Source organism: Leptidea sinapis, chromosome 7 (genome assembly GCF_905404315.1).
Source record: "Leptidea sinapis chromosome 7, ilLepSina1.1, whole genome shotgun sequence".
Classification (NCBI taxonomy): domain Eukaryota; kingdom Metazoa; phylum Arthropoda; class Insecta; order Lepidoptera; family Pieridae; genus Leptidea; species Leptidea sinapis.
In genome coordinates this window covers 10,197,560-10,211,713 of record NC_066271.1, presented here as the reverse complement: position 1 = coordinate 10,211,713, position 14,154 = coordinate 10,197,560, and the positions used below count along the sequence as shown (strand labels likewise).

General features: G+C 37.9%; 1 protein-coding gene across 2 annotated transcripts in view; it reads left to right on the top strand.

The window, feature by feature from the left end:
- The window catches only part of LOC126965434 (probable multidrug resistance-associated protein lethal(2)03659), an 87,935-nt gene that overhangs the window by 55,079 nt on the left and 18,702 nt on the right, over positions 1–14,154 (top strand). For both annotated transcript variants that reach the window (XM_050809044.1, XM_050809042.1), the window contains exons 16-25: positions 528–662; positions 2,778–2,874; positions 4,654–4,804; positions 5,004–5,074; positions 6,564–6,732; positions 8,078–8,204; positions 9,810–9,960; positions 10,427–10,663; positions 12,613–12,722; positions 13,608–13,722. In XM_050809044.1, the coding sequence (XP_050665001.1) occupies positions 528–662; positions 2,778–2,874; positions 4,654–4,804; positions 5,004–5,074; positions 6,564–6,732; positions 8,078–8,204; positions 9,810–9,960; positions 10,427–10,663; positions 12,613–12,722; positions 13,608–13,722 (1,363 nt within the window). The remainder of the gene's footprint in view (positions 1–527; positions 663–2,777; positions 2,875–4,653; positions 4,805–5,003; positions 5,075–6,563; positions 6,733–8,077; positions 8,205–9,809; positions 9,961–10,426; positions 10,664–12,612; positions 12,723–13,607; positions 13,723–14,154) is intronic.

Genomic DNA, 14,154 nt, shown 5'->3' with positions numbered 1-14,154 from the left:
ACTTTAAAATGATTTTTTTAACTGCATTATCATAGCGGCTTTTATTATCATTCCTGTCGCCCAGAGCGTCAGGCAGATGTTAATTTAAGTTTAAAGGAAATTAAGAATTTCCTAATAACAAATTAAGGCGAGAAATCTAATGAGGTGATGTGGATTTCGTCGTTGAGCCATATGTACTATCGGTGTCACGTTCAACTAAATGTTCACGTTCAAAATTCTGAGCGACACTAAAATTGCGCTCGTCACCTTGAAACATAAGATATGAGAAGTCTCGTTTTCCAAGTAATTTCGCTAGCTACGGCGCCCTTCAGACCAAAACATAATAATGCTTACACATTACTGCTTTACGGCAGTCAAAGGCGCCGTTGTCGGATCCATAATCTAGCTGGCATCCTGTGCAAAAGGGCTTCCCACTGATAAATCAATAACAATTGCGACTAAATGCGAAATTTCACTCGAATTTTTTCGCCCGCACAGCATTTTGTGAATCACCTGCCGGCTACTGTATTCAAACATTTCTTTAACAGATTGTCGCACAAGGATCGTACCACGAGTTGAAGAATAGCGCGCCAGAGTTTGAGCAGCTGATCGAGATGGGAGAAAGAGTCGAAGGAGAGAAGCAGAAGCAGAAGGTCACTTCGTATGAGAACAAAGAGAGCATGGTGAGGTTTTAATGTAATTTATGATAATATTTTATCAATTCCAATACAAGTAAGAAAAAAACGTACGCGAATGCAACACATGCTTCCGAAACAAAATGGCGGCGTACGAACATATATAATCTGTTGTATTTGTCTTAATGATTTTTTTTGTATAAATCTTGACGTCAAAGCTATGTGATATTCGCCCCACATCAATACTTGCGACACCAAAAGTATTTTACGAAAGTCCTAAACATACCTCATTAATCTTATTCCTGACGATCAAGACACCAGAAGATTTTTGTTTTTTTTTTAATTGTTATTTCCTCTTCATGGCAATTTGCTGTAGATAACAATAAGCCAATATTCAGTCTGATAAATTTGATTTGGTTGACGGATTCGATGTGCTGAGACGTCTCTTCGGCTTCTTCCGTCCTGACAATCTATCCAGTAATGTTGGAACACTATGTCTTTTCATTCGCTTATAGCGCAAACATTTGTGTCCACGAAGTTGAAAAGCAAGTGAGAGGCAACAGAAGAAGTTAACGTCAAATTAAGAAGACATATAATAAATTACACAAGAAACACTTCAATATGTTATGTTTTTTTAAAGTAATAACCCTCACTTCTAGGATTAATACACAAATAAAATTTGAAAAACAAAATTTTATGAACGATGCAGGTTATCAACTGTAAAGTAGATCCTGTAGATGAAGCCACAACCTGAGAGTTAAACAAAGCAAACAGAATTTTATAACGAGGCGGTACTCGAACGGTTAGCTCAGTTGGTTAGAGCATCGGCACGGAACGCCGGAGGTCGTGGGTTCTAATCTCGCACCGTTCATTAAATTTTATTCGTGTAAAAAACACTTCTACACTCTTTTCTTCTTTTTCACTTCTACTTACCTAAGAAACGACTCTACACATTCTAGCGTGGACTCGACAATCTTTTGGATATTATTATTTGCGGAGCTTAAAATTTTAGAGCGTTCAGCTGACACCATTTTTCAATAATGTCCCTCACTTCTAGGTAGGATAAACAATACAAATTGTGCCAAAATTGTGCCAGTTGTGGCTCTATCTATGGACTTGTAAATTAAATAATATATATATTGGTTTTAAGGTGTTCAATGCGATCGTAAAGTCTGACGCGATGAAAGCGGATGTTCGGAGAAGTGTTAGTTTATTTTTTATTGCATTATAGTTAGTTCGTTTTTAAGTCAAAGTAGGATAAAATTAGATTATATATTACAGTTGACAGTAGTAACGTAGTTTAGGTATTTGTTAGTTATTTGTAAGAATAGACGGTCTAACGAGCAAATGGATAACCTATTGATAAGTGATCACCGACGCTCTTTCAAAACGCAAACGAATCATGTGAGTGTGTTACTGGCCTTGTAGAAAGATGTACGCTCTTTGTTTTTAAGATTCATTAAGTATACAGTTTGGTTGTACGCGAAGCAATCTTTCCTTTTTTTCGAGAGGAGGAGAGGGTGACTGCGGTTACATTTATAATAGATTCGTTTTCTATCTTGCTGTATAGTATCAGTGGGAAGCTCTTTTGGAGAGGATGCCGACTTGATTATGGATGGCGCCTATATCTGCCGTGAAGCAGTAACGTGTTAGCATTATAGTGTTTCGGTCTGAAAGGCGCCGTAGCTAGTGAAATTACTGGGCAAATGAGACTTGACAACTTATGTCTCAAGGTGACGAGCGCATTTGTAGTGCCGTTTAGAATTTTTGGGGTTTTTCAAGAATCCTGAGCGGCACTGCATTGGAATGTTCAGGGCGTATCAATCACTATCAGCTGAACGTCCTGCTCGTCCCGTCCCTTATTTTCATTAAAAAAACTGTTAACCGTAACCGTCCAATCTTCGCAAGTTTAATCTATTGTTATTGTTAAATAACTAAATAGCGCCCTGTCAAAAAATTCAAATAAATATTCAATATTAACTTGATATTTCGCTTTTTAACTTTAACTATGCCAAAGAATACGATGTTACAACATATACTTGCGTTACTATTAACAATGTTAAATTTGACTTAATCTTTAACTATAACAGCTAATATGATGCAACCCAGCCTTAGTATTTGTTTTCTGTGTCGATCACTAATATTTTTTTATTGTACTTTTAGGAACACAGTCATATATTGAGATCGCAGAGGTCAATGTCGGAGGCTTCACAGCTTTCCTTCAATCTGGACTCGGAGAATTCTAACCCGAAATATGAAGGTAAGTCAACTAGGTAATTTTTAATCTTGGCATATTATGTTTTTATAATTTCATACAATGGCGTTCTATACACATGTAAGGACATATCATTCGCAATCTGATAGCGGAACGGCAAAAGTGTGCTTAAAGACAATGTAAGCACACTTTTATCACTAAGTCGAGTGTCAACTGTCACTGTCCGAATCGAAACTGAACTAAATAAATGTTTTAAATAACATTGCTGCTTCTTATACAAGAGTATTTGAAACAACTGGAGTTAATGTAGCAACGTATAGTTATAGTAGTCGAAGTAATTCCTTTGTGTATGTCGGTAAGATTTGTTATTTTCCTTTCAGTAAGACTTCTAGAGTATTCCATTTTTGTCTTTCAGTGAGCTGTTTCGCAAAAAGCGCATTTGTATGAAAATTTAGATTAAGATGCCTTATCCAAAATAAACAGCTACGCAGAATTTTTTTTATGAGTATAACTATACGGTAGCGGTAGTAGTATCTAGTAGTATAAGAAATGACATCAAAAAGAATTCTAAAGGAATCAATTTTGAGAAAATAAATGCCTTTTATGCCTTTATATGTAGTTAGCGATCCTACCTACTAATCTAGAGGTCCCGGGTTCGAATCCCGGTAGGTGCAAGCATTTATATTATGATGAATATGGATGTTTGTTTCCGAGTCATGGATGTTTATATAAATTTATGTATGTTTAAGTAAGTATATTGTATTAAATATATCATTGTCTTGTAACCCATAACACAGGCTATATATGCTTAACTTGGGGCAAGATAATTTGTGTAATGTGTGTGAGTCAATATTATATTATTATAACTCTCGTCAAAAATTCTTCTACACATTTGCCGTTCCGACACTAATTGGTTACTGCGTAACTAATCGCGGGAACTCCGTGGTGAGGGGGCATACATTTTGTAAAAGTTCACAGTATTAGGTATACCTATCGTATGCAGATTCATATGGCAAAACAAAAACGCAATTTCGTTTTATATTGCTGAGCAATCGAGCGCAGTTGTATGGTGATTTTTGTAGTTTTTGTTGTTTTTTTTTTTCACTTAATGCTGCTGAAGTGTCTAGAAAATTAAATTCTCTATACAATGTCTTTTTAATTCCAAAATTATTGTCCAGTATGGAATTAGCTTGACATAAGAACTTAAAATAGAGTCACATTCATATTTTTTTTTCACCGTGTTTAGTTCATATTGTCTAGTTTATTTTGTTATTATGTAGGTACTTAGATAGAACATACATTTTTGTTTGAAGCTAATAACTAAAGAATATTTTCTAAGCAATTTGGTGTGTTTAAAGAAAAACTCCTTACTCTTGGGATTTATTACTACACAAGTTAAATTTATAATCAAAATATATAAACAGTGACTCAAGGTTCGTAAAATTTGGTATGTTCAAATCTCAGGTTGTGGCTTAGATAGTCTTTTTTTTATGAAAATAACGGGACGAAACGATGGGCAAGACGTTCAGCTGATGGTAATTGATACGCCCTGCCTATTAAAATGCAGTGCCGTTTAGGATTCTTGAAAAACCCCAAAATTTCTGAGCGGCACTAGAACTGCGCTCGACACCTTGAGACTAAGATGTTAAGTCTCCATTGCCCAGTAATTTCACTAGCCCTTCAGACCGGAATGCTTACACATTACTGCTTCACGGGACAAGTAGGCGCCGTTGTGGTACCCATAATCTAGCCGGTATCCTGTGCAAAGGAGCCTCCCACTGGTAAATGGTCCTTTCAGTTTAATCAGTTTTCTAATGTTCGTAGGTGAGACCCAGAAGAAGGGTTCTGTCTCTGGCAATGTATATCTATCGTACATCGCGAGCGGTGGAGGCAAAGCTACCATGCTGCTTCTACTGTCGCTGTTTCTCATCGCGCAGGTGTTCTACTCGTCCACTGACATCTGGCTTAAAGAATGGTTTGTATTAATACTTACACACACACACACACACACACACACACACACTCACGCCTTTTCCCGTCGGCGTAATCTGAGACAACAGAACGCCACTTGCTTCTATCCTTACAAATCTCACACGCTTCTTCTACATTCATTACTCTATTAGTTTTTTCATTTTGTTAAGTTTGTTTGATTAAAATTAAATTTCCTTTTTCAGGGTGAACTTAGAAGAATCGAACAGTGCGAAGATTATTGCGTTACGCAGCAACGATTCCCTTGTCCCGATGAGTAAGTAACGTTTCAACCTGTTTTTCTTACCCACCCCATATCACCTGGCCATAATTCCGATTCCGGTCAATCCGATGTAGCATGCTGTTATGACATCTATTACAACCTTGGTAATAGATGTCATATTAGTATGCAATTGTTATCTATATTCTAAATAGCAGACCCAGCAAACGTTGTATTGCCGATATTAAAATCGCGATACAAAAGTAACTGTTGACCGTAGATGGGTGAAAATTTGAAGCTGTATGTATTTTTTAATGCTGACTCATAAAAACAAATTAAAAAAAAATGTCAAAAAAATTAAAAAAAAAATTCGTGTGTAACCACCCTTAACATTTAGGGGGATGAAAAATAGATGTTGTCCGATTCTCAAACCTACCCAATATGCTCAATACTCAACTACTCTAACTACTACTCAATATACTCAAAATTTTATGAGAATCGGTCAAGCCGTTTCGGAGGAGTTCAAAGTTTAACACCATGACACGAGAATTTTATATATTAGATAAAGCGTACGTTATACTGTATGTTTTTGGATTCTCACTAATAATGCAGTATATTAGGTATATAATTATACTAACTTTTACTCTCGTCTTCGTCCGCGTGGAATGGTTACTTTGCACATACAATCTGCTCCTTCCACTGATGGTGGCGCACTTCTATTATACAGCGGATATCCCTTGTCATTGTGGATAGTCTCTTTAATAATAGTATTTCCCTGTGAACTTTAATATCCTATTTCATCGACATGTTGGTCAAAGTTTCAAAATGCTTATAAATGTTTATATAAATTATTACTTATCAAGTGCCTAAATACAAAGTTTATGGTTTTATCTCCGCAAAATGACGAATTCCCATTCAAACTTCCATCCCCTATTCCAACCCCTCCATTTTTTTTTTCGCAATTAAAGGTAGCCTATGTCCTTTTCCAAGCTCTAGTCTATCTCTGTATAAAATTTCATCAGAATCGGTTCAGTGGTTTAGGTGTGAAAGCGTAACAAACTTACATTCACATTTATAATAATAGTAGGGATTCCTTTGCTATTATACACTATTCTTCGGAACCATTATATAAAGCTTCTTTCCAGTGAAGCCGAGAGGCAATCCAGAATGGCCTTTTGGAACGCATTCACGGCCTCTTAAGGAGATTTAATGCGGGGCCGTTTTCCTATTTTTTTTAATAATCCCTATCTTTATCTATCTTTATTTAGTATACCTGTATCCGCCGTTTATGTAAGTTATATAATTCATTCATTGTGCAAGATTGTGGCTTCATCAACAGAATCTACTTTACAGGACCTTAGAGTCAACAAGACATATCAAGATTTATGAACGTTACGTCACCCGAACGGTTGGCTCAATGGAAGAGCGCTCGCAAGGAACGCGAGGGTTCGCGGGTTCGAGTCCCGCATCGTTCATAAATTTTGTATTATTATATTTTATTTCACATTTCACGGTGTTATTTTTAATGTTTTGTTCATATTTTCAGTCGACTATAAGGATCTAACAGCGAACCGCTGGCACCTGTCCCGCGAGCAGTGCGTCTACATCTATGCCTCGCTGATTGGCATCTGTATGTTCTTCACCTGGAACAAGCTCCTCGTGTTCTACAACACCTGCATCAGGGCCTCCACCAAGCTTCACGATACAATGTTCAGGTGAGTCCTGAAATTTATAGTGTTCGGTAATACAAGTCATCATATTGTATCCCTATTTTCCGTAGGTACACAATTCCATGTAAAAGTTACGCTTAAAACTGTCCTCAATCGTTCGCATACAGCGTGTCCCACGGCTATGCCACATGGAGTCTCATCCATATTATTAAAAAAAAAACAATAAATGCACTTTCAATTGTTTTATAAATTTAAATAAATTCTTCTTTTGGTAAGCAAGTAAGGTATCGCCTTTTCGTAAGGTACAATTGACGAAGTTATCAAAAAAATCAACCAGCTAAGTATTCATTTATGTGTTACATAATTCAACACATATCATTAAATTCGCGCTCTTCGTAACAAACACACAAATATTGACAAATTAAAAATATAGTGATAAAAAATATTTAACCACAACAAGAGACTTCGTTCGACCTTTTTTGTAACCTAGAAGTGGAATTTCTTTTTCATATTTTTTTTTATGGAATAGGAGGACAAAGGAGCGTACCTGGTGTTAAGTGATCACCGCCGCCCACATTCACTTGCAACACCAGAGGAATCACAGGAGCGGGATTATTAATTAAGCATTAATGCGTCAGTGACGCTTCGGCTAAACTATGCTTTCTATAAATTTAACCACACTTTTGTTTGTGGCAATATTTCTCTTTTTCTCTCTTTCACATCTTATCTTTGCTCCGTATCCTTTGCACAGTATTCCGGCTAGATTATGAGTACTACAACGGTGTAATCATTATTGTATTAAGGTCTGAGGGGTGGCGTAGCTAGTGAAATTACTGGGCAAATGAGACTTAACATCTTATGTCTCAAGGTGACGGGCGCAATTGCAGTGCCGCCCAGAATTTTTGGGGTTTTTCGAGAATTATGAGCGGCACAGCACTGTAATGGGCAGGGCGAATCAATAACCATCAGCTGAAAGTCCTGCTCGTCTTGTCCCTTATTGTCATGAAAAAAAAAAAAAATAGGTTAACGTACGAAATTCTTCCTGCTTTAGCGCCTGGACTTTAGTCGTATCGACAACAAGTGTAACACTGTGCTTAGGTCTGTATATATTATTCAAAATAAATGTTAAAAAACGTTACTACAACATAAATGACTTACTAAATGATACCACAGAAGGTAATGGAGCGACTGCCCTCAGGCTATTTAATATTATTGTATCGAAATTTTATTTAAAAAAAGGCCCGCTGAGTTTTTTGCGCCCTCTCATCTCAGGTCTGAGGCATACATTTTCTAATGGTTGGTAGTTCTTGACGTTCATTAAGAGAATTAAAATCCTATTTATTTGAATCTGAATTTTATTATTAATTCAATAAATATGCTATCTTGACAGAGGAGTGACGAATGCACCCATGTGGTTCTTCCACCACAACCCCTCGGGCCGCATCCTGAACAGGTTCTCTAAGGATATGGGACAGGTTGATACCTTGCTTCCAGTAGCGCTCGTGGACTGTCTTGGGGTGAGTATTTTAAAATATCTGAGAATAAATCAAGAATATGCAAAGTATCGACTTTATCGCTGACAACGCTGTCATTACTGATAAATAATTTCGAATCATTCATACAACTTTTAAGAAAATTAATTGAAGTAGGCGTTACTTTGCGGAAATCCATAACTATACAAATTATTTGAGCCCCCCTTAGTGTTGACTTGTTGAGTCTCGTGCCAGATTTTGGCGAGACGGCACGTCCTGGGGATCCCTCGTGTAGAGGCGAAACACGTGTCGATTTGTTTAAAGACTGATATTGGCGGAATTAACACTAAGGGGGGCTCAAATCATTTGTGCATTAATACATCATTTTTCCGAATGTCTGGGAACGATTGAATGGGAAACGTGGGAGGCTTCTTTGCACATTATGCCGGCTAGGTTATGGGTACCACAACGGCGCCTATTTCTGCCGTGAAGCAGTAATGTGTAAGCATTACTGTGTTACGGTCTGAAGGTCGCCTTAACTAGTCAAATTACTGGGAAAACGAGACTTAACATCTTATGTCTCGAGGTGAAGAGCGTAGTTGTAGTGCCGCTCAGAATATTTGGGGTCTTTTAAGAATCCTGAGAGGCACTGCATTGTAATGGGCAAGGCGTATAAGGGCTGAACGTCCTGCTCGTATCTAAAATTTCGTAAAAAAACATTACACGTCCGAATAAACCAATCATAAGCAAATTATTAATTTTTTATATTCGTGGTTTATTCTCAGGTATAACTTTATGCCAAGTTTATTTGTAAGGCCGATAAGGTTTAGGCATTTAAACTAATATTTTGCCCACTTGGTTGCAAAAATTGTTTTTCTATAATAATACCTATAGTCAATTAAAAAAGTAGCCTCAACCCAAATCACTTAACTATCCATTCCTATAGATAGTTTTGTAGTGGTCTTTTCTGTTACTCGACTATTTTGTACTTCACCTATGTTACTCTTACATATATCTACACTAGCTCTTACCCACGACTTCGTGCCCGTGCAAGAGGTTTGGGCAGCAATTTTTTTTATGGAAATAAATGACGAGACGAGCAGTACGTTCAGCTGATGGTAATTGAGACGCCCTGCCCATTACAATGCAGTGCCGCTCAGGATTATTGAAAAACCCAAAAATTTTGAGCGGCAATACAACTGCGCTCGTCGGCTGGAGACATAAGATGTTAAGTCTCATTTGCCCTGTAATTTCACTAGCTACGGCGACCTTCAGACCGAAACACAGTAATGCTTGCACATTTGTATTATTATTTATTTTTTAATATACTCACATTGCAAATAATACACAATAAACTGGTGTAGTTAATATATTTTTATAAGCTACCAACTATAGAACTTTCACCCCCCTTTATCACCGCCAAGTATTAATTATACAAACGCTAGAACAAATATTTAAAAGTTTCATGGTGTTATCTTCGATAATGATGAGCTTTCATACAAACTTCCACCCTATTTCAAACCAGCCAAGCCTTTTTTATTCGCGATAAAAGGTAGCCTATGTCTATCTCTGTAATAAATTTCATCATAATCGGTTCAGTGGTTTATGCGTGAAAGCGTAACATACAATGAGAATGGTGTAATTTTCCAGTTCTTCCTGGAAGTGATAGCAATTCTGGTAGTGGTGTGCCTGGTGAATTGGTGGCTGATCCTGCCTACGGCTGGAGTCGCCTGTCTGCTATATCTGCTGAGGAGTCTGTTCCTCAGCACTAGTCGCGAGCTGAAGAGGATTGAGGCTATCGGTGAGCTATAACAAATCTTCTGTAAAAAAATTTCATCTGAGGATAAATTCTACTGGCTGATACTAGACTAAACCACCTTCGTTAGCAGTTTATTTTTCACTTATGTACAAATTTAATTTGTACCAAGATTTGTGGACGATGCGGGACTCGAAACCGCGCCTCTCGATTCCGTGCGAGCGCTCTTACCAGCTTGACACAACCGCTCGAGTGAAGCATTAATCGTAAATCTTAGTATTTCCTGTTCAACTCTCAGATTGTGGCTCCATCTAGAGGATCTTTTTTACAACCTGCTCAACTCCAATAATTGCATATTAGGAAATTGACTTGAGATGTCGCTCTTTGCAATCTAAACAAGTTGGTAAGAGCGCTCGGACGTAACTCGAGAGGTTGCGGGTTCGAGTGCCGCATTGTCCATAAATTTTGGTTACAAATTTAATAATTTATGTGTGACTAATTTTTATTTTAGCTCGAAGCCAGAGCTTGAACCACGCAGCCGCCACCGTGTCGGGTCTCACCACCATCCGCTCCACCCGCGAGCAGCAGCGGACGCTGGCGCAGGAGTTTGACAAGCTGCAAGACCTGCATAGCTCGTCGTGGGCGCTGGTGCTCACCACGAACCGGGCGTTCGGCTTCTGGATGGACATGATCTGCTGCGTCTACCTGGCCACTGTTACTTTCAGCTTCTTCTTATTCTCCAGGGAAGGTAAGTTATTACTACCGGGTCACATTATCTCCAGACCTAACGTTGATGATGTCACATCGTCGCTTTGTTATAGATTGATGTAAAGGTACTTCTGATGCTGATGGCGGCGTACTTTCAAAGCATCTTACTTTTACGCGGACGTGATTTTCTTCTACGAGCTCTGTCGTCGTTTTTTCTCATTTGTAAATGTCAATCGTTTTCGTTGATAGTTCAGACTCTGTCCACTTAATATTCCATTCTAGCTTTTTATCTTTTTTTTATATGGAAAAGGAGGACAAACGAGTGCACGGGTCACCTGGTGTTAAGTGATCACCGCCGCCCACATTCTCTTGCAAGACCAGAGGAATCACTGGAGCGTTGCCGGCCTTTAAGGAAGGTGTACGCGCTTTTTTGGAAGATACCTATGTCGTATAACACCGCACAAGGAACTTGATTCCACAGCTTTGTAGTACGTGAAAGAAAGCTGCTTGAAAACCGCACTGTGGAGGACCGCCACACATCCAGATGGTGGGGATGATATCCTAACTTGTGGCGTGTCGTGCGAAGGTGGAATTCGGCGGCAGGAATAAGGTGCTGATTAATATTTTTATACTGATGAAAAATCAATGAAAGAATCGGGGTTACGTAAAAAAAGATTTAATTTTTCTGGTAGAACTATTATAGCGACACAGAACAACTATTAACTGCAGAACTATTAACAACATAATTCAAAACGTAACAATGAAAACTTCAAAAACAAAGCAGACGACAATATCAATGTACCTAACGGTAAACATAACGTTAAGCGCACTTTTGCCGTTCCGCTATCAGACTGTGAATGATATATCCATATACATATCACGGACGAGTAAAAAAAATAAGGACTCCGTGTCACCTTACATAACAGTGAGGCACCAAAACAAGCCGGTAAATGTGTAAATACATAGCCCCACGCACACATTTAATACAAGCCGATCGGCCGCCATTATGAGATTTGCCATCATCTGTGACAGATCAGTATGCCTCGCAATAAAATATTTTGAAAGTGCCGTCGTGGGTTGTAAAAAAGTGTAAAAACAATAATATAAAAGTATTTGTGGATATATGATTATTTAAGGGAGAAAAAATTGTGTAAGTAGTATACCCCGTAATCGCACTCACACTAGCATAACGGTGCTTCACTTGCTAATATCACGGCTCGGAGTCCTTCATTTTTTATTACTCCGTGATACATATATGTAAAGAACGTCATTGCCTAGGCCCTATGCATGTGAATCTTATATTTAATTTTTGTGATTGACGGAGTGAATACCTGTTGTATAATCACACCTTATCGCACTTTCGCATTTTACCGTGGCCGTTGCGCGTTCGGCTATGCGAATGGATGCGTTCTTAGTTGCAAACTTTCCGCTTTTTTTGTACGGACAAACCGTCAAATGCCGTCTATCAGTGTAGCCTGAACCTAATTGAACCTTTTCTCATTAAATTTGCTTCTAGAGATTGTTTTCTGTTACATATGACATGGGTACCTTCAAAGACGTGTACACTTTGCAGACTGGCAACACCCCTATGATCACATAAATTTAATTTGTGCCAAAATGTATGGAAGATGCGGAACTCGAACCCGCGCCTCTCGGGTTCCGTCCGAGCGCTCTTACCAACTGAGCCAACCGTCCGAGTGACGCAACGATCGTAAATCTTAGTATGTCTTGTTAAATTGTCAGGTTTTATGGCTGCATTTCCAGGATTTACTTTATACTTGATATAACCTGCTCAACCCCAATAATTGCATAAATAAGAAATATTGACTTTAGATGTCGCTCTTTCAAATCTAAAAAAATTGTTGCTTTTAAAGTGATCTGGGATTAATGGTATAAATTAAATTTGTACCAAAATTCATGAAAGGTAATAAGTAAAAGGTAATATGTTTTAATATATGTAATAATGTTTTGTTGTTTGTTTGTTTGCAGGAAATATGGGCGGTAACGTGGGGCTCGCTATAACGCAGGTGATAGGGCTGGTGGGGATGTGTCAATACGGGATGCGGCAGACGGCTGAAGTTGAGAACCAGATGACTTCTGTGAGTTAGACCTTAGATCAAATATGTACCATCTAGTACCACAAAAACCCCCAGAGAAATATGGGTAAAAATAAATAGTAGTTTAAGTGTTTAAATTGATAACCCTCACTTCTAGGATTAATACACAAATAAAATCACAACCTGAGAGTTGAACAAAGTATACAAGATTTTACGACGATACGTCACTCGAACGGTTGGCTCAGTTGGCAGAGTACCGCATCGTTCTTAAAAAAAAAATGTTTTCACATTTTATTTGAATAAATGGTAGGTTGACATAAATGATTGCTCCTATTACTTTAAACACTTCTGTGAGTTTGAACACTACGTAGGACCTACGTATCTAATTTTTATATCGACACCGATTTTAGGATTTTTTGAGTAAGCCCGATATTTTAATGTTTATTAAAATGTCGTTTAATTAATAAGTTAACATTATATAATTCAATATTCAGTTTTTGTTTTTGTTAATTCCAACTGAAGTCACTAGCGAGTAGTTGGTAGTTTCTTCGCAGATGTATAAATCTAAATTTTTCATTATTTTACTGTATCGAACTTTACTATGACGGCCATATTTTTCACTTAATATTCATATAACAAAATATTTATAAAAAAAAAGTCTTCAATATAACTAATCTTAAATATAAATTTAATATTGGTTTTAAATTGCAATTTTTAGGGTAATTTATTTCTTAAGTTGTTTATATAAGTTCTTTACCGATAGTTCCAAATTTTTTAAACATTATTTTCATTTTGTTCGAGCGTTGCTGGCTTTTTAGGCCAGAAGTTATTATGTAGGCCATGGTCGTTTGTTCTCTTCTACATGTGCCAATGAACCACCGTGAACCAGTCAAAAAACCCTTTTATAAATTTTATTATACGTTTTAGGTTGAAAGAATATTGGAGTACACGAGTTTGCCTCCCGAAAAACCGGTTGACCCGGACGAGACAGCTCTGAAGAACGAACATCCAGGACTGGACTTCAACTCCTGGCCGAGCAAAGGTGACATTTATGATAAAATCTGTTTTTAGAAAGTGAAGGACAAACAACCATATATACGGGTCACTGGATGGTATACGATCACTGAGCATAGAGGAATCACAAGAGCATTGCCATTTTTAATGATTTTTATGATACTAAGGGACGAGACGAGCAGGACGTTCAGCTGGTGGTAATTGATACGCCCTGCCCATTCGAATGCAGAGGCGCTAGTCAGGACTCTTGAAAAACCCAAAAATTCTGAGTGGCACTACAATTGCGCTCGTCACCTTGAGACATAAGATGTTATGTCTCGTTTGCCCAGTAATTTCACTAGCTACGGCGCCCTTCAGACCGAATCAGAGTAATGATTATGCTTCACGGCAGAAATAGGCGCCGTTGTGGTACCCATAATCTAGCCGGCAATCTGTGCAAAGGAGCCTCCCACTGCCATAT